Here is a 20877-nt window from a genome sequence, read left to right as displayed (position 1 = left end):
TTAGTAGATGTTTTTAAAGTTATACTGTGTCCCTTACAAAGCATACAAATTAAGCTCCATTACAAACAAAAATTGCACAGACAGGAAAATGACACAGAAAACCATGTCATAATAATACTGACAAACTATATTACTATATTTTTATTTTGAAAGTACTATTTTATTATTGCTCACACAGCCTTATTTATTCCTAGTGACAAAATAATTGACAATTTGCATCTATCATAGATTATACCTATGTTCTATGGTGATTCAATCATTGCTTGATCAATGTATGGCAGTAAATGTTCCTTGTATAATGGGTGTCTTTCTCCATATGCTATTTTTATTATTTTCTCTGCTAGTTTAAATTGATTGAATGCACCTTGATTGTTCATTTTGTATAACAAAATTTTTCCATACTTCATGTGTAGTAACCCTAACAGAGGGTGATATTGTCCATAATAAAACCTGAAAAAAGAAACTAAATTTTATACACTTGTCCAAATTATATTAAAAGTATTACATACGGATATAGGTAGAAGATAATATTATGAAATTGGTATGTATTTGAGGAATGTATTTTTTAACCGACTTCCAAAAAAGGAGGAGGTTCTCATCAGAACTTTTGACCGGGTAGACCGATTTCGACAAATTTTGTTTTAATCGAAAAGTGTTGTGTGCCAATTGGTTCCATTTAAATTTATTTGAGATCTAACAACAACTTTTTGAGTTATATAAATAATACGTTTTTACTTGACTATTTTCGTCGACCTACGTTGTATTATACAGCATAACTTTCTACTGGATGTACCGATTTTGATAATTCTTTTTTTGTTGGAAACAAGATATTCTTAGTTTAGTACCATGATAAGGAAACTATAATCTGATGATGTAATCCCAGAGAAATCGAGGGAAACTCTTGAAAATCCGCAATAACTTTTTACTGGGTGTACCGATTTTAATAATTTTTAATTTAATCGAAAGCTGATGTTTGTCATGTGGTCACATATAAATTTTATTGAGATCTGATAACTACTTTTTAAGTAATCTTTGATAACGCGTAATTTTACGCTATTTTTTCGTCGATCTACGTTGTATTACTCGTCAATGTAATTAAAGTCGGTTTTTTTTTTCGTTTGCGAGCAAACACAATTATTTTTTTACATTTCTTATGCAGTAAAAATATAGTCCCAAGTATTTTCAATATATTTGCAATTAATTCATTGAAATGATAATTTTTTAGTACTATTTCAACAATATCATAGTTACTTTATTTGAAAAAAATTGAATATCAGAGAACCATGAGAACAGTGAAACGAAATAGATAATTGATTATAATTATGATATTGATTTTAAAAAATTTCTTACCTAAAACAAGGTATAAGCTTTTCAGCATAAACACAAGCCTGCTCCCACAACTGGACCTGTATGAGCGCATCAAAAGCATTGTCTAATGTTTGGGAATACATAACATTCAATGGATGTAGAACACCTTCTTGTTTCTCCAAGCAATACTTGCAAATATCGACATCTGTCACTTTATATTAAAGAATTTTAAATTGTAAAACACTAATAAAATTTTCCATGCACAAGGCTGAGAATTTAGTACTTACAGTTCGATTTAAAGATTTAAGATAACAATAATTTTATTTGTTTACACATAATTATGTCTAAGTCCAGAGGTGGCTCGTGACATTTTTTGATTTCACAAAAAAATATACGAAAAACTGTTCAGTATTTAATATAAAGAAATATAGAATTTAAAATTACACAGGTAATTTTATTTGGAGTGAGAGTGCACTGCACCAGCGTTCTTTAGGACGAGCTGCCTCTGTCTAAGTATATTAAAGAAGTTTGAAATTAAAGTTCTTTGCAAATGAAATTTTTTTGTATCTAGAACAGCACAATATGAGTGGTTTACAACAACTATCATTCAAATAGGTGACATTGTAAAAAACCATCTCTGTACTCTCCTCTACTGCATTTATTATGCCCTGTCTGATACCCAAAGGTTTTCTAGAAGAGATCATTCTTATATTATTTTAAAAGGATACACGCTACAGATGTTTCTTTCATATTCTGTAAATGCACTTCACTAGATTTCATTGCATCGACAAACAGCTCAATTTGGCTGTCTGTAAATTTTGTACAACACTCATCACAATGAAGCCCATCTTTTTGGACACCATTTGTGTAACTTAATTCTTCACTACCATTTGCAATACTATTTTCGGAATCTCCATTCTCTATTGATACTTTTTTAACTTTACGTTCAGATTTTTTAACAAGAATACAATTTTCTTTCCAAGTAATATTTACTGGATTATCACAATCGGTGTTCGGACATTTGGCAGCGTGGACGTATTTAATTTGATTTTCATCTGAAATTTACAGTTTAGTATTATACACGCAAGGTATATATTAATTTCTATAACTATACATTTTAACAGCAATGAGAGCAGTGAAATTTGAAGTATAATTAATTCAGTTATCAATGTTGAAAATTGCTATAACTTAAAATGCAAATTAATAAAACACTTTTTTTTTATCTTTACATTTATAAGTGGCATCATGCACAATTACCTGTTTTCTTAAACAAATAATAAAATGTTTTAAACTGTCGATTTTTTTGCCACATACTAGTACATGACTTGTGTCATATAATATACGTATTTCATTACACAACTTAAGCAAAGATCTTAAGAACGACAGATGACCGTTTGCAAAACATACGTTTTTTAATATACGAACCAGTACTTAAATATTACTGTACACTAGTATAGTGTACCTTGTCTATAAACAAAAATTTCACATTCAACATTGGCAACTGTATAGATAGACAAGACTTAAGCGCAGAAAAACCAGCCATCAACTATTGGCTTAGGAAGTAAATTAGTATGCACATCTAAAGCCTTTACCCATGCACCTGTCACACTCGCACAGGAAATAGTAGTTTTCCAATAGTTCCATTTGTCTTTCATACGGCGTCTTCATTAAATCTATATATGAGATTCTTATCTAGAAACACAGAAAAAATTTACGATAGCATTGGTAAGGATTTGTAAGGAAATGAATTGGCCTATATGATAATTGTCAATATATTTTTTACTAGCGACCCGCCCCGACTTCGCACAGGTGCAATGTTGATACTAAATATACTACAGAATGTCTTTATTTATAGTGTGAAGCTAGCTTATGACATGGTTATTAACATAATAACAACAACATTCAAATATGCGTCGTTAGATTACACGTTGTTACAGAATGCGTTGAAGAAATAAAGGTTCACTGCTCGTTACCCGTAGGTGAGCGTGATAATATGTAGCCTATATGTTGATCCGACTTCTTAATATTATTCGTGCCAAATTTGAAGTAAATCCATGCAGTACTTTTTGAGTTTATCCCGGACATACATACAGACAAAAATTCTAAAAACTATATTTTTGGCTTCAGTATCGATTGTAGATCACACCCCAAGTATTCTTTTAAAAAAATATTCAATGTACAGTTTTGACTTTCCTACCATTTTATTAAATGTATAGATTAGCTCAATAAGATTTCTCATCAACAGTCTCCTATAAGACGAAACGAACTTCCTTCCATAAAATTTAAAATAGGTATAAACTTTTCCACTAAAAAAAAAATAAAAAACACCAATATTTTTAATTTTTTACCTGTTTCCAGTCTAAACAAGGCATGTCCTTTATGGCTCTAATATTAAGAGTTTTGCCATCAAAGGTTGCCACAGCATTAGGATTGCAACTGTGGTCTATGATTGATGAAGCCAAATAAATGCCAGTCCCGATTGAATTCATGTCCATATCTAATATAGTAAAACTGTTAATTACCATCTGAAATCGTAATGATGAAATCTTTACTACTGTTTTAAAATAAGCTGTAGAGATCTATTACGTAAAATGAAAACTATTAGAGCTACAGGTGATTTTTTTTAATATTTCACAGCTAATTTTCTAATTTTAACCTATTACAGCCAGTAATCTATTTTAACAAACTGATTTACTAAAAATGTTAGGCTTTATGCTGAGCAGACTCTTTATAAAGACAAAACCTGTGTCAGAGGTCTGGAAAACACACATATTTCACAAAAGCCCAGAACCTGAATCATCTGTATGTCCTTTATAAACATTTGTAAATTATATGTTATATTATTGATAAAAATTACCCTTCCATATATTCCCATTAGATCCACAGTGTTTGGTAAGGATATGTCTTTTAGAAATTCAAACAGCACAACACACAGTGTCGTAAAATGATCCATTCTCTTTTTATCAGCTTTTAAATCCGTGTAATCTGTAAGACACATTTTTTTAATATTGATTAATTAATCAATCAATAATATTTTTTGTAAAACTCCACGCGGACGAAGTCGCGGGCACGGCAAGTAATATAATTATTTAGGTATAAAATTGCAATATATGTGACGTCACATTAGATGACGTGTTTATGTCACAGATGGTTACATTTATGTGGCAGGATATCTAAAATAAAAAAAGGATAAGAGAGGGGTAAAAAATCGTGAAATTCGTGTCCCGTAATTTTTTGATGGTTCCTTAGTTACTTTTTATATAACTATGCAATTAAAAAAAAACTGACCGATTTTGAACCATTTTTGTTGATTTAAAATTAAAAAAAAGAGTTTTCCTTTTTTCATCATCATCATCATCATCATCATTTCAGCCTATCACAGTCCACTGCTGGACATAGGCGTCCACAAGTTTGCGCCAATAATGGCATATTTTAAAACCAGCAGTTGGATGGTTATCCCGCCATCGATCGGCTTTTTAAGTTCCAAGGTAGTAATGGAACTGCGTTATCCCTTAGTCGCCTCTTACGACACCCACGGGAAGAGATGGGGTGGCTATATTCTTTACTGCCGTAGCCAGACAACAAACATTGAGTAAAAAGCGGTTATTTTAATATTACAAACAGACACTCCAATTTTATTTATTTGTATAGATTTTTAACCGACTTCAAAACAATGAGAAGTTTCTCAATTCGTCTATATATTTTTCTTACGTATGTCACTTCAGAACTTTTTAACTTTTTACTGGGTGGATCGACTTCGGTGTGATTCGTCATGTGGTCCCATTTAAATTGAATTGAGATGTGACAAGTACTTTACACTTATATCTAATAATGCGGATTCACTTGACTATTTTTTTCGTCGAACTACGTTGTATTTATACAGCATAACTTTTCACTGGGTGTATCGATTTTGATGATTCTTGTTTTAATCGAAAGCTGATGCCATGAAGATTGTCGTGAAGTCTCATTTAAATTTTATCGAGATCTGACGACTACTTTTTGGCTAATCTTTGACAACGCGTATTTACTTGATTATTATTTGTCAACGTAATTGAATTCGGTTTTTTTTTCTTCGTTTGCTATTTTTTTAAAATACTTGTATGTGCTCACACACAAGTATTTTTAAACATTTTATTTGCAGAACGTACATTATTACTAAAGTAAAATACAAAACTTACGTGACATAAGATCCTTCCACATCCTGAATGACGTAGCGGAGTAAAATGCTTTATATGTGGTGCCATCACTTCTTTTAATACGGTTTATTATTCTTGCGAGCATTCGAGCTGCATCTGGAATTATCTTCGGCGAAACCCTTTTTAAGTTCGCACATTCCCACTACAAATTAATAAAATATACGTTTAGGTAAAAAAAAATTTTGTCATTAGTTTTAGTCAAAATAATCGCAATTATATATATATTCTTTTACTACATAAAGGCTTTTGTCCAATTAAAACAGTAAAGATATCACTATAAATAATTGTTTTATTCCTATTACCCAAAGGTTGTCTGGAAGAAATCGCTCTTTTAGCGATAAGACCGCCTTTGTACATCTTCCTCTAATTGTACTACTTTTGTTTGTATCTCTTAATGGTGTGCAATAAAGAATATTATTATTATTATATTATCTAATTTATATTGTGTCTTATAAACTTTCCGAGACACGTACACACGTACATATGTGTTAAAAACATAAGTTATATTACTTGTGATTAGTAAAATGGTTTAAAATTATAAATGCATAGCAAAGATAACATAAAATAAATTGCATGAGGAATTCTAAACATTTTTGAATATCATATCAAAAATTGACCGCTCCAGCGGGATTCGAACCCGCGTCTCCGACTGACCGTGTCGGCCGTGTCTAAAAGTCTAGCGGGTACATCGTTCCATAGCTTAATTGGCTAGAGCGCCGACAAGGTCAGTCGGAGACGCGGGTTCGAATCCCGCTGGAGCGGTCAATTTTTGATATGATATTCAAAAATGTTTAGAATTCCTAATATGTGGGTAACACAAAAATAAAATCGTACAAATTGCATGAGATGATAATCGAAAACGAAGATTTATAGGTCAAGCTTCATAGCTTGCTTTTGGATGCTTTCGGCCTTGAAAGGAATTTGACTGAACAAATTAACTTCAATAAGTTTTTCTTTAATTTTTTTTTAAGTTAAGTATAATCTTGATCTAGATGAGATATTGTTAATTACAATATATGCTGCTATATTTATTGTCATGATTGCTACAACTTTTTAAATGACTACGGCAAAGCCAAAAGGATTATAATTTTAGCAGTCTATGTAGGTTCTGTTCCCCCCTCCATCACATCTCCCGACGCGTAAGACGCGTCTTAATTTTCTGCTGGTTATAGGCTTAAAGCTATATGGTTTCGCATTATATTGAATTGGCGTAAAGCATAAAGTGACGTACTAATTATTATTTTTCAAAGTCGGGCTTTAGTTTTTTTTTTTTTTTTTGTTTATTCTTACTCTTGTAAAGGGTAAGATAATGAGAGGTCTATGACAACACCTTGTTATCTAGTGATTAACTATCAATAATACTAATAATAATCTGTTTCTTCAGTTGTGTAATAGTTATCTTTTTACTGTAGTTTAAACACATCACACAAAATGGCAATGAGCCATAATATTTACATCTGTTTTGTTTCAAGAAAATTTATAGCCACTTTTGCCATTCGTATAGATCTATAATAAGTAAATAAGATTAGTTATACTGTCTGTGAATGTAATTTTTGATAAGGTATTCTTCTAAAGTTCATCAGTTAGATCTCTATAAGAATTATTCATTTGGAAAATTCAAATTTCGAGCCTGCTCTGTGTTGAGTTATATATTAATTAAATATTCAGTCCATAAATAACAGTTCTGTCAGTATCTTAATCTGGGATTTGCTTTGTTCTGTGGTATCAGTATCCTAATCTGGGTTTTATTTATATAAATACACTTTAAATTTCGAAATGATGTATATCATATATATTTGTATGCATTAGAAAAATTAAATCAACAGTGATACCTTATGATCATCCCAAGCATCTCTCTGACAAACACGTCCACAATAATGCACAAATTGACAACCAGAACATTTGAGCACCTTACATCTGAAATTAAGAGAGAAGAACTTTTTAGCCACTTCTTTCCATGGATTCACCGTGCGGGTGCCGGGTCCATCGTAATCGTAATATAATAAATTTTAAGTACATATAGTATATAGCGTGGGTTGTTCTCTAGCTCGCTGGACTGATAATCTACGTAAGATTGCCTGTGTAGGCTGGATTGAGGATAACAGGGATGTCTGGTGGGAACTTGAGGAGGCCTATGTTCAGCAGTGAACTGTAATAGGCTGAATTGACTGATGTAATGATCTAAATGTATGTAAGGTAGTGTATGTGTTATTGAGATAGGGCCCATCATCAACAACATCAAACACATCACTTCATCCATCAAACATCCTGCTAAAAATTTGGAGCAGCACAATGGGGAAGTATCAACATAAAATAAATAATAATGCTTGCTATCAAGTTGTGTTTTGTTATAATGGTAGGGTCGCCAGAGCTTATGAGTAGTTGGGGTTAGGATCAGCAAGGCATTTCCAATAATAGTGGTATTGAAGGTGTCCATAGGCTGAGGTAAGCAATTACCATCAGGCAGACCTCAGATTGCCACCTTTTTAGTATGAAAAACATCACGTAACTACTAGGTTTTAGCTACACTTTTAAGTGAGCTATGTTGGACCAATAAGACAGTTTGGTTCAACTATGAATTTTTTTAAAGAGTAGGTATCAAGATTATACTAAATACAAAAAAAAACTAACACAATGATTACAGTTTTAGAATTTTTTTTTGAATAAAAATTTAGTATAGTACCCGGCAGTAAAAATTGCACATTGGCCAGTTTTTCTTCGAATGGCGTTGTCTTTGTTGCACGTGGGTGAGTAAATACAAACCTGCAACTAGCCAGTGTACTATAAATATTTACTGCCGGGTATAGTAAGTTTTGATTAATTAAATAACTTTACGTAGATTATAAAAATATACATGATTCAGCCTGTAGCATTCCAAGGCTGAGCATAGGCATTTATCTCTATGTTGGAGAAGGATTGGATCGCAGGTATGAGTAACAATTCCTATCAGGTATTTAAGATAACATCTGGGACCAGCAGTTTAACGTTTTCGCTGATGCACGGTGGGAAGATTATGTGGTGAGGTGAGAATATTTGTACAAATACAAATATCCTTTCCAAGCGAAAATCGAACCCGCAAACCATCGGTATTTTAGGAGACTACACTCACCACTACACCAGAGGGATTGTATAATACATACATATGTAGGATAAATTCTTACTAGGAACATTTTATAACTATATTACATAATTTTTGCATATCAAAAACAACAATTATTGCACAACTTAGTTCTTTTTCAATAAGATAGTAATTATTGATTGAAAAAATGAAGAAGGCTATAATCGAAAATTAAACAATTTTCTTTAATAAATTAAAAAAACTTACCTTTTCAGACAGTTATCGCATCTTATACCATTTTCTTTAGAAGATAAAACAAACGCAAAGGGCTGCTCTGATATAATAAGATCGCCCGCTTTAATTGCTGTGTAACATTGATTGAACTTATTCTTCATATTTTTAATTTATTACTTTATGTTCAGGTAAAATTTTATTTCTCTTACAACTATATAAGACACTGAGATCCTATCTTATTACCTAATATCTAGAAGATGAACGATATTTAACGCGGAATGTAAATACGAAAGCGGTGAAGTATTACGTACGAAAGCTGAAAATATTAGCTTCTATACCTGCAGCTCTAAATATACGCATGCGAAAGCTGTTACATTATTTTTAGTAAGGAGGCTAGCACGTCCGTAACAACAAATATCACAGTGAAAAATAAACAAAAAACATCCTAATTTTAGCTTTCAGGTGTGCCAAAATCATTTTTATTTTGATTTACTGGTGAGTTCAATTGCATGGAAACAGTCTGTCACTTCTGTCAGTTTTCTAAAAATATAGTCTATGATTGTGTCAATTTTCTTGATCGGAACCCATGATCGGAACCTCGGATTAAAATTCTTAGTCCGAGATCGGAACCAATGTTATTCAAGCAACTAAAAGTTGTTAAATTATATTTAATTTTCATAAGCAATATTCATATTAAACTAAACATATGAATATTATTCTGTTGTTAAAATTATGATTTCCTAACCTACAACTTTGATCTCTACCTTTTAGAGGTTACGAAAGCAAGTTAGATACAGCGTATTTGCGTTTACACTTTACACGTTATAAAATACGTTTGGGACGTATAATGATAACGGTATAACCGATAACGTTTAGTTTCTGGCTGTATAGTGTAATACCTTTGTTAACCAACAATTTTAACTTTTTTTTTCATATCATTCTATATCATTACTATGATCTGTGCAGTATTCAGTTGTCAATATTGAATAAGTTTCTTGAATAATTAAAATAATATTGAATTGAATTAAAGTAAAAATAAATTATGTCAATAGTGTTAACAAAAGCAGCACTTGCATTGAAAAATGCCGAAAGTAATTTTCAAGTTGTTAAGTTTGAAGCCCACAAACCTAAAAAGAAAAGAAATTCTAAAGTCGAGAACGTGGAAGAATCTGAATCAACAGGACCTGTGAAAAAAGATTTAGATTTAAAAAAAATTAGACACGAAATTGTTAAATTTGGAATGTCTGGTTTTGATGCTACAAAAAAGCAGGAAGCTAAAATAGCTTTAGCTGTTAGTTTAGGTTAGTAGGTGTTATTGTGTGTCTGGGTATTAAAGCACACATATTTAACGCTACAGCCTGTAATATCCCACAGCTCATAGGCCTCATTCCCCATGTTGATGAAGAATCAGAGCTTAATCCACCACGCTGATCCAATGCGGGTTGGCGAATATATTACGTACTATGAGTTACAATCGTTGTCAGATGTACATGATAACAACCGGGACTGATGGCTTAACGTGCTCTCCGAGGTACGGTAGCGAGACCCACAAGGACTGCACAAACACCCAGACCACGGAAAACATCTGTATGGCTAATACAAATGTTTGTCATCTAAGTCGATCGACCTGCAATTGCCAGTGCAACAGCCACAAACCAGTGCTGTGACCGTTGCGCTAACGTGGCGACAGATATTTAACAATAACTGTTTAGATATGTATATTAAATCAAATTTTGAGCTGCTACTATATCATATTTTATGCTCAAAAGTTGTTTGTGTCTAGTGAACTGGTCGCATTGGTACTTTTTTCTTCATATTTTATTACTATTTATTTGTAATTTATAATGTGATTACTTATAGAGAATATTGTTATAATTAATAATTAATTTACTATATAATATTTCAGGAGCAAAACCACCTAAACGTGAGTACATAAATTGTAAAGAGCTGATGCAAAAACGGAAAAAAGAAAAACAAAAACTGAATGAAGAAAAGAAGATGATGATATCAAAGAGTATTCTTAACACGGGAATTAAGAAGAAAAAGAAGGGAGTAAACAATGATGTGGGACATCTATTAAGCAGTTATGGAAAGGTATTAAAATAATGATATTTCTTATTTTTGATATATGCACGTAGTGGTGTGCTAGATAGTTGAAAAAGTAAATCCATAGATGGAGATTATTATGGTCCAGATCATATTATCATAACTTGTGCATCAACTTGGAGCTATAGTTGATGCTTCAATAAGTATAGTAAACATAAAATATTAGATATAACCCTTACTATGGGTCCTTAGTCAATTCAATATCAAAATTGACTATTGTAATTGGTTTTAACAGTATTTTATAACCAAAAATGAATGAAGATAGATATCTTTGTATATTGGCAGATTCAGAATATTACTATTTTGCCACAAAAATCTATGTAGTGTTTAAAATTTTGACATGAAAACATCTAATAAATCGATAACGCCAGCAGCATGCATGAAAAAGGATGACTCATTGTAGTGTTACGCTCAGCGGAAGAGAGATAGATGCGGTGCAAGTCGTATCTATGTTCCTCTCGATTGGCGTATACATCCGAGGATATGTTTTGTTATGGTGTTGTCATGTTAAACTATCGTCCGTTAACCAACTTTACAGATAACCAATTTTTTTTAAATAATATTTCATGTGATTGTAAAATGGTTTATATGGTGGTAATTATTTTATCATAAGCAGTACGGTGTTAGTGTTTAATGTATAAGTTAGTAGTTTATTTTCTCTTGATGGAATGTATTTTTTTGTTTGAGATTACATTATAAAGGTTCATACTCTGTTGGTTTGAATTTAAACATCTAATTAAGATCAATTTTTTGTTTCTTTATTACAGCTGTAACTGATTTTTCGTAACAATTTTATCTAATTCTCATTATAACATTGCAGATACAGAAAAAAGATTTGAAAAAAGACAACAATAAAGGTACCGGAAAGAAGAAAAAGAAATAGAAGTGATTTTTTTTTATTGCTGTAAACGTTTTTCAGCTTAATGTAAATACTTTTTAAAATAATTATAAAGTTCGAAAATCAGTTCTTGTTTATTTTGCGTAAGCCTATTCTCAAACCATTTTTAATTATAGAAAGAATGTAATGTCATAAAATATAGGAGTGATAAATTGGAGCAATTCTCTCAGGTATGATTTTTGTTTTAAATCATCTCATTTTCTGAACATTCAGAGGTAATTATTGTTTCAACAAGATAAATAATGTAAATTCATAGAAAACTCATGAAAAAATTTAAGTGTATCAGTTAAAGGTCATTGAACTAATATATCTTATCTTTAGATTCAAAGGTAATTCTTGTTGAAATTCATAGAAAACTTTTATATGAAAAAATTACAGTGAGTATGGGTTTAATGACATTGAACTGCATTTTGTGTTACATGCTAAAACTTTGAGGCAGTAAAGATCACCAATATCTTTATGTATAAATGTTATGTATAATTTAAATTACATCTTATACAATTTTGGTTTATTATTTTATGTAATAAGATACAATTCAGTATGTATTGAGGACTTTGTCTGCTTTAAATATTATCTTTATTCATCGTGCCCCAATTCATTAAAATATCTGACTGCTAGTTAAACTGCCATCAAAATAAGGTCAGTAGCATAAGTAGTTACCAAATGCAACATTTTTTTTTTCCATTTGTATTAATTTAATAAAAAATACTTTTCTTTGGACGCAATCAATGTAATTTTAGTTATTTGCATAAACTAGAGTGACTAGCCATCTAATCTTTTTAATATTACCTGGAAATTATATTTAAATGTTATAAGCAATTAAAACAATTATCTATTTAATTGATATTATATATTTCTAACTAATAGTAAGTACAATTATGATATTTACAGCACAAGTTTTGAACATAAATTAAGTAATATTATGCAGGCAAGTTCATTTTTACAATAAATAAAATAAAAAATAAAATTATAACCATAAAGTATAAAATAGTATTATGTTACACATAAGGTTCAAAATATTTAATAGCAGTCGTCATAGGTTTTTCGTTGATTTTGTTCGTTGCGATGGGATTCTTGACTCTCATCTTTATATCTTTAGGTTTCAACATGCTCTTGTGATTGGCACTTGGAGGCCTTAACCCTAGATAATTCTTACTCGGAGTAAATATAGATTTAGAACTAAGGCCAGATGACTCTAAGAAGAAATCAAATGATCCTTTGTTCTTATTGTAATTAACTTCAGCATTATTATTTATAACCAACCTTGGTTCACATTTAACTGTGTTGTATGACCCACTGTTGCTTCCAGACGAGTTGCTGGATTCAATGTCAGAATTTCTTACAGATTCTGTCTCAACGTTTTCTATATTAGATAAGAGATCAGGTTTGTTAGATAGCTTAGCATTTTTTGGTAACCCCTTGCTTACATTTTCATTGCAGTCACGAAATGGCTCAATTTTTTCATTGTCGGCAGTATTATGCTGGTCATTTGTTTCAGGTACAGTGGTATGATGCTCAGTTGCTACGTCAGTCACAGAACCGTCACTGCTCCCAGAGCTAATGCGGTATTCCTCTGCGTTCATACTACCGAGTTCGTCATCTATTTTAAACTCTTCAAAGTTTTGCGACAGATCAAATTTGTCTATCTCATCAAAATAATCACTTTTACGCGGATCTGTGCTATTTTTCCCCGGTACTTGATTAAATTGATTGTCCAACTCGGTCAAATTAATCTGTTTTCCACTTGTCTTAGCACCTTTATTAATTTCTGAGAGAATTGACGATACTGTATTACCCATTTGTATTGAACCACGAGGGTCTAATTTTGCCTGCATCGCGTGTATGTTAAAGTTTGCCAAGTAATTTTTAGTTGTTTGATTAACAGTTCGGTGGTCCTCATTTGGCTTATCGTCTTCATCTGGAATAATAATTTCAGTGACATGTGGAAGTTTTGGTATATCTTTGTCACTTATTTTATTTTGAATTCTAGGCAAAGATATCACTTTAGCAATACTATCTTTTTGAGCCGTGGTATGAATTGGGTACTGCTCATTATGAATTTCTACAGTTGGCTGCGTGAGTAACAACTCCCTTTTACCATTACTGACTACTGGAACATTTATCTCTGAAATGGAACAGTAGTCCGGTTCTACATTTTTTAATGTGGCCACTTGCCCCACGATTCTCGTCTTAACATCTGCAACCCGTTGATTAGCCGCAACGGCTTCAGAGTCTAAAGGCTCCATCGCTGATCTAACAGAGTTTTCAGCTTTCCATTTGGCTGATAGGTTCTTTGGCTTAGGTGGCAGTGCAGGTGGAGTTCGTGGCACTTTTCTTTTATTGAATATTTTCATAGAACCTAAATTATTATCCATCTTATTTTCCATTGTGTTCATTAAGTTACGACTTTCAATGTTTGCAGCAATATTCTTTACAATAGAACCCTTTATTTTCGGAATAGTAATTTTATCAGAGCTTATCGCTACTCGTGGCGGGGGTACAGATTTTTGCTCAGCATTTTTAGTTATTATGGGTTCATACTCGTTACTATAAATACTCTGTATCTCGTATTGGAAACCTTGAGCGGTGTTAGGTACTTCGTAACTGTGTTCAGAAGCTGTTTCTAAACTAAACTTAACTATTTTGTTGGCCCTCTTATCTGATCTTGGTAAGGTGTGATTAGCGCCCGGAGGAACTCTTATTTTGTCGTCATATGAAATGCTATTTAGTGTAGAGAACTGAACACGTTTTGTAGCTGCTTTTGGACTTGGGCTAGGTGTTTCACTTGATTTTGAATTATCATTACTACTGTCATCTAAAGAGTTTTGGAGTAGAATTTGATTCACGCACTCCAATACTGGATTGTTTTTGTAAATTTCGTTTGGTGGAGTATCATCTGCATCACTAGTGCTAGCGTACCAATTTTCGCTTACGTCTGTATTAACAATGTCTTTATTATTATTTGTATTTTGATCCTTTTCATCGAAACTGGAATTGAAGCTATCATTATTTTTCATTAAATTATTACAAAGAACTTCGTTTTTAGCGGACACAACCTCCGCATTTAGAATTCCACTTTTTAAGCCGGCCATTATAAGATTATCGGTGGATTTCGATTTGGCGTTTTGTAATGGAATTCTTTGGTTTAGGCAATCGATTTCCTGTTCAGGGTCACTAACGTTGCAATACCAAGGTTTTTCATCTCCTTCATCGCTTAATACTTTATTCAAGAAAAGTTGTCGATTAGCCTTTATTTCATCAGATGCCTGCCTTTTGATACCATGTAATCTCTCCATTTTAGTTGAATACGTTTTGTCAGAATCACTTTGAGTATTTTCATTTTCTTTTTTTGCTGCCTCACCGATTAATTGATCTATTTTTAAAGATGCCTTTCGTATATCATTTGCTATTTGGTTAGCTGTGAGGTCCGTGTCATCGTGATTTACTTGATAGTTCATACTGATACATTCTTCGGTACTACTGCTGTTAACTTGATTGCTGTACACTTTTTTCTGTCCTGTTTCGGTGTTCTTTCCGTTATTCTTTCTGCTAGAATATTTTCTAGATCTTCTAAAAACGTCTCTTCGAACGAAAGCTTGTTTATTTTTTATGAAAGTACCTTTACTACATACACTTGTAGTGTTGCCCTCCTCACTGGAACTAGAGTTTCCATAAACTATATCATTCTTGGGTAGTTGAAAACTTTTACTTAACCTTGTATTTTTTTGAAACGCTGACGGTGATTTCCTTTCACGGTAGCTGCAGCTCCGCACAAAACTATTTTGAAATCTAGAATCTGTGCTTTCTAAACTTTGAAATTCTGGGTCAGTCTCAATATTTGTTTGTTCACTTGTAAATCCGAGAAGTTGCTGACAATTGCTGCAATATGACTTCCGAGCTTTTAGTTTAACGATTTCTTCTTGTTGGGCTTTTATAATTTTATCTTTTTGCAACAGTGAAACATTAATTTGTTTCTGCTCCCTACTCAGACGAGACTCTAGTAAAACTAATGAACGAATAACTATTGCCAGCTGATCCTGTCTTAGACGTCTCTCCTGAATAGCTTCCTTGTCACGGGCGGCGAGAGCTTGGCTAGCTTCTACGAGCTGATGTCTTTGTTTCAAAACGGACTCCGACTGTTGTTGTAGCGCACTCCTGACGGCGTCCAGCTCCCGCCTCAGCTCCATCGCTTCTGAGCTGCTATCCATCTGAAAACAAAAGAAAATGCGATTAATGAAACTATTCAATCCTCAAACAGGAAAGGACACAGACATCTTAATGTCATCGGGATAAAGATCGGCATTTAAGCCTAAGAAAGACATTTCAATAGAGGGCTTACAACAGTTGTTCAAATGTCAAGACCGAGAGTCGCACGTTTTCATCAAAATAACGTTAATAGCGTGTGTATTATAGTGTATGTCGTACGTAAGTGTGATATTGTTTTAAGCGTTCTGCAGACGTTCTGCTTATATTGATGGACCGAACAAAGTCCGTAACGAATTCGATAAGGAGGTCAACGGTATCAGGAAACTGTTATCGAAAGCGGAATAAGCACTTATTTCACGAATCAACGACTGAGATATATAAACTATAGTTTATCTAATTTACTTTGATCAAATAGATATTAAGAGTAAGTAAATTTAACGCTAGCGTTTTAATTACTATGTTTTAAAATTGAGAAACGTTATTAAAAATTCAGAGAAACTTTTACTTCAACTGTGTTCAAAAATCTCTACGACTAATGAAGTAAACTGAAAAAAACCTTGGTCTATAAAAATGGATTTAAAAATAATTATGTGTGAAGTAACGCACGTCAAATTGTTGATTTATCTTAAATTTAACTCTACTACATAATTATAGGTTTTGCCAATTTAGAGATTTTGATTTCATTGATAATAATTTTAATATATAAAATCTAATGTTTGCGTTATAATAAAGCAGTAAATACGTATATTCCGATATTTAAAGATAAGTTTAACAATTAATCAAGCCTTATTACACAATAAAATTCAAAGAAAATCAATATAAAATCTACATCGATGACACAAAGTTAAAGAGAAGTTGGTTTATCTAAGCGTTTAAAAGAACAATCTCAAAATCCATTAGATCGACTTAAATTTTTGCGTTAGTTTATTGGGTTAGTTGAGGCTATAAAACAAGCTGTAAAACAAGGCAGTAACCATAAAAGTCAACCTTGTTCTCATTTACATCATAATAAAGTTATTCAATTAAACGAATATTTTAGTTCTTGATTATTGCCCTTTGAACGATTGCTATACTCGTATAGTTTTTAAAAGAAATGTGCATCGTAATGTTATTATTATATCCAATAGTTTACGTATTCAGCACTTCAGCCGTGTCATAATACAAGTTATAAACAAATATTACATAAATTTAAGCAATAAAAAAACTTCTAATTAACTTTGGACTATATTTTTGTTACATTATAAACAATTAATATGTTAATGAAATTGTTAATATACAAAAGTACGAATTACGTTTCAAATAGAGTCAGTTTTATAATAATGATAAAATTGATTTTTTATAAAAATCAAAATCAAAAATAACTATTCAAATAGGCTTCAAAAGCACTTTCGAATCATCATTTTACAAATTTTAATTTTAAAAGTGAAGCTACCACCGATTCGGAATGTAGATTCTGCAGAAAAGAATAGGCAAGAAACTCCGCAGTTACTCTTTTGAAAAATAATATATAAACTGTGTTTAAAGAATAATAGAGGAGAGCAAAGGATTACTGTATATTCTAATGCGGTCAAGCTGTGATATGCTGTCGTTTTTGCTGAATACCTGAAACTATAACTATAAGAATTAATTTGATTTATTATTTGGACTTCGATTCGATTTCAGTTGACTGCAAACGGTGTCACTAGTTCCAGGCGGTGCCAGGTGCGGTGGTCAAAAATCATAATAAAAAAAAAGAAAAAAATATTTATCAAAAAATCATTTTGATATATAATGGGACCTTTATATACATGTCAATTTTCATAAAAATAATGGATATAACTTAATAATACTTATTTAAAATATAATACGTACTCTGTATATAATACGAGATCGCAGTCGGAAACGTAGGTCTGACCTACAATTATTAAATTACTCATAAATAAAAAAGTAGTATTGTCTGTAATTTCTCTTAATCAAGCCTTTTGTTCTTATGTTAACACCCGCCCACTGCGTCGGGAAAAGTTATAATAAAAATGAAAGTAGTCCTTCCATATTCGGTTAGTGCCACCATATAATCAAGATGAAGAAGAACTTTTTAAATTTTATCGATTTAATACCATAAAGTTATTAAAAAGCTACCTTTATTAATTCCTAGTTATAAAATACCAACACCTTTTGCGTAATTTTGCCAAAAGATACATATACAGTCGCTAACACTTACATAGGAACTGATATAAAATCACGCTCAACTGAATATCACGAACAATAAAAAAAATATATATTTTAAATTTATAATTTTTATTTCATTTTATATAACTAGATCGGCAAACAAGCACGGCTCACTTGATGGTAAGCGATTACCGTAGCTTATAGACATTTGCAACACCAAAAGCATCGCAAGCGCGTAGTCGACCCCATCCCCAATACCCCCAGGAGCTCTGGTCACATTACCGACCAACAGGAACACAACACTGCTTGAAAACAGTGTTATTTAGCTGTGATCTTCTGTATGGTACTACTACCCCAGTCAGGCAGGTTCAAATTTTCAGCAAGAAATTTCCTGCTGTGTCTCCTACCTCAGTTACGATTGAAATACTGATGTACAGCAGATAATGTGCGACTAAGTAGACGCACCCACGAGCAACGTTGAAACCTAAGGAATCCGCCAATTTAAATAATAACAAATCTATTTCATTATTACCATAAATTATACATTTTCAATATTCATACCACTTAATCTTACGCTTAACTAAGCATAAATTATTATGTTACAATAGCAACTATTAGTGCTCACATGTTTTATTACTCTGTGGAACAAACTTTCTTTTATTATCTCGAACCTTGAATATTCATTGGAGTCCGAGAGACGCATATCATTTGTGTAATTGTACTTTTTTTAAGTTTTATTAACACGAACTATCCTTATATATATACATATATATATCAAATGGGAGCTGATTTAGAAGTTGTGTCTTCTTTACAACAATTACATCATTACAGCCTATACAGTCCACTGCTGGACATAGGCCTCCACAAGTTTACGTCAAAAATAACGTGAACTCATGTGTTTTGCCCATAGTCACCACGCTGGGCAGGCGGGTTGGTGACCGCAGTACTGGCTTTGTCGCACCAAAGACGCTGCTGCCCGTCTTCGGCCTGTGTATTTCAAAGCCAGCAGTTGGATGGTTATCCCGCCATCGGTCGGCTTCTTAAGTTCCAAGATGGTTGTGGAACCTTGTTATCCCTTAGTCGCCTCTTACGACACCCACGGGAAGAGAGGGGGTGGCTAAATTCTTTAGTGCCGTAGCCACACAGCACACTTACATACTTATAATAAACTATCTATCTAGCAACAGCAGATCTCTGAGAGTCATCTTCTAGATTCAATTATTAATTTTTGGTCTGTGATATGCTTCCTATGACTGCACTTGATAACTCAGTGAATATAACAAAGAATCAAAGCGCGTCGAGAATAATTGGAGTGAATGATTTTACTTTCATGATAATTTTTTTAATAAATTGTTACTAAAGAAGAAAAATAAAATGCGCTCTTAACTATTGAAACTATTCTGATATAAAACCTTATAGCTTATAAACCATTTATAAAATAAAAATTTGCCTTCTAGCTATTTTTGTTGCAACTATGAAGGTGTCTTTCAAATGGTATAGCCTAATATTTTGGATTGCTATTTGTTTAATACGACAAATTAAAAATATCGGATTACATGCAATAGCAATTGCAGACAAAAAATAAAACAAATTTAAGGGCGTGATCAACGCTTCGCATTCGCATGCGTTTCACTTTAATATGATGTCAAGTTATTATAAAAGTAGATGATGCGAGGTACAACAATGAAGAGATTACGTATGCATTAACTGAACTAATCTTATCTTTTAGTTATCTCACACGCTAATTCAAATTACAATAACTTTTGACAAAGTAATTCTTATTAGGGCTAAACCTATTAATTAAATGATTTACGAATTTATTCCTTTTTAATATAAACTTTGGCATTTATAAATCAACCAGGTAGGTTTGAAAATTTATACAAATAATACGAATTCAATTCCTACTATGTGACATATTTATGATTTTTAATTTGTCTACCGTAATTTCAAATTGTATTTTATCGTTTCGATAAGGTTTTGTTTATAATCTTACAACTATCCGTTCTGAAAATTCCAAATAAAAAACGATGATTTGTATGGGAAGTTATTGTAAACTATTGTGTGTTTGAAACAGGGATTCCAAAGTTTTCATACAATTTATATCTGTTTTTATCTGGGCTATCTGGATTTCAGATAGATCGGGTCTTTTATTTGGAATTTTCAACAGTGTTAAAAGATATTCACAATCTTTATCTAATCGATATTTTTTATACATGTAAGGTACGATGTTATATTTCAGTAGCTAGGAAGTTCCTTCAGGAGTCAAATGACATCGTCAGCGAATGTAATCCTGTATGGAACCTTCATAGAGGACAGTGCTTCACACTTATTAAAAGGTTAGCGAGATCGTGTTTCACCGCAGTCTATTGTTTTTCTTCCTTATCGGTTATATATGTTAAATTTTATGTATTATTATTAATCAGTACATGTAGAAACTACGATTGACTAAGCATTTAGTATAGTAATTTTTACTGAGAACGCAACTTCGGTTATGTGGATCTTTGGTTTGGTTTGGTATGGTGTCACTCATGATAACGTAGCATTCCACTGGTAAAATAATTTTCAAAATCACCCGATTTTTTTTAAAAGTTGTTCATTACAGTCAAACAAATAGCCAAATACGTAATTCCTCTTTAAATTATATTGCATAGACCATAATAAGTACAGCTTAAAGAGCCTAACGTATTACTGTCAATCTCCACATAACAAATATTTTTAGCAGT

At 32.1% G+C, this 20877-nt stretch overlaps 3 protein-coding genes across 3 annotated transcripts in view; 1 reads left to right on the top strand and 2 right to left on the bottom strand.

The window, feature by feature from the left end:
* Positions 1-126: 126 nt before the first annotated feature.
* Positions 127-9347, bottom strand: LOC123666138 (histone-lysine N-methyltransferase SMYD3). Its single transcript, XM_045600350.1, has 9 exons — positions 8830-9347; positions 7337-7421; positions 5487-5646; positions 4166-4293; positions 3657-3833; positions 2901-3000; positions 2037-2363; positions 1351-1513; positions 127-450 (listed from the first exon to the last, which is right to left on the bottom strand). The coding sequence occupies exons 1-9, from the start codon at positions 8955-8957 to the stop codon at positions 243-245; spliced, it is 1476 nt and encodes a 491-aa protein (XP_045456306.1). The 5' UTR covers positions 8958-9347; the 3' UTR covers positions 127-242.
* A 412-nt stretch (positions 9348-9759) lies between these two features.
* On the top strand, positions 9760-11859 carry LOC123661078 (uncharacterized protein C1orf131 homolog). The gene is made up of 3 exons (XM_045596089.1): positions 9760-10097; positions 10703-10890; positions 11723-11859. The coding sequence occupies exons 1-3, from the start codon at positions 9839-9841 to the stop codon at positions 11783-11785; spliced, it is 510 nt and encodes a 169-aa protein (XP_045452045.1). The 5' UTR covers positions 9760-9838; the 3' UTR covers positions 11786-11859.
* A 774-nt stretch (positions 11860-12633) lies between these two features.
* LOC123666129 overlaps positions 12634-20877 on the bottom strand; it is a 48167-nt gene continuing 39923 nt past the window's right edge. The window contains exon 3 of the mRNA XM_045600338.1: positions 12634-16008. Within this exon, the coding sequence (XP_045456294.1) occupies positions 12799-16008 (3210 nt within the window). The 3' untranslated portion in view covers positions 12634-12798. The remainder of the gene's footprint in view (positions 16009-20877) is intronic.

This window comes from Melitaea cinxia, chromosome 2 (assembly GCF_905220565.1).
Source record: "Melitaea cinxia chromosome 2, ilMelCinx1.1, whole genome shotgun sequence".
In the NCBI taxonomy this organism is placed as follows: Eukaryota; Metazoa; Arthropoda; class Insecta; order Lepidoptera; family Nymphalidae; genus Melitaea; species Melitaea cinxia.
The sequence above is the reverse complement of the archived record's forward strand: the minus strand, read 5'-3'. Positions and strand labels throughout refer to the sequence as shown.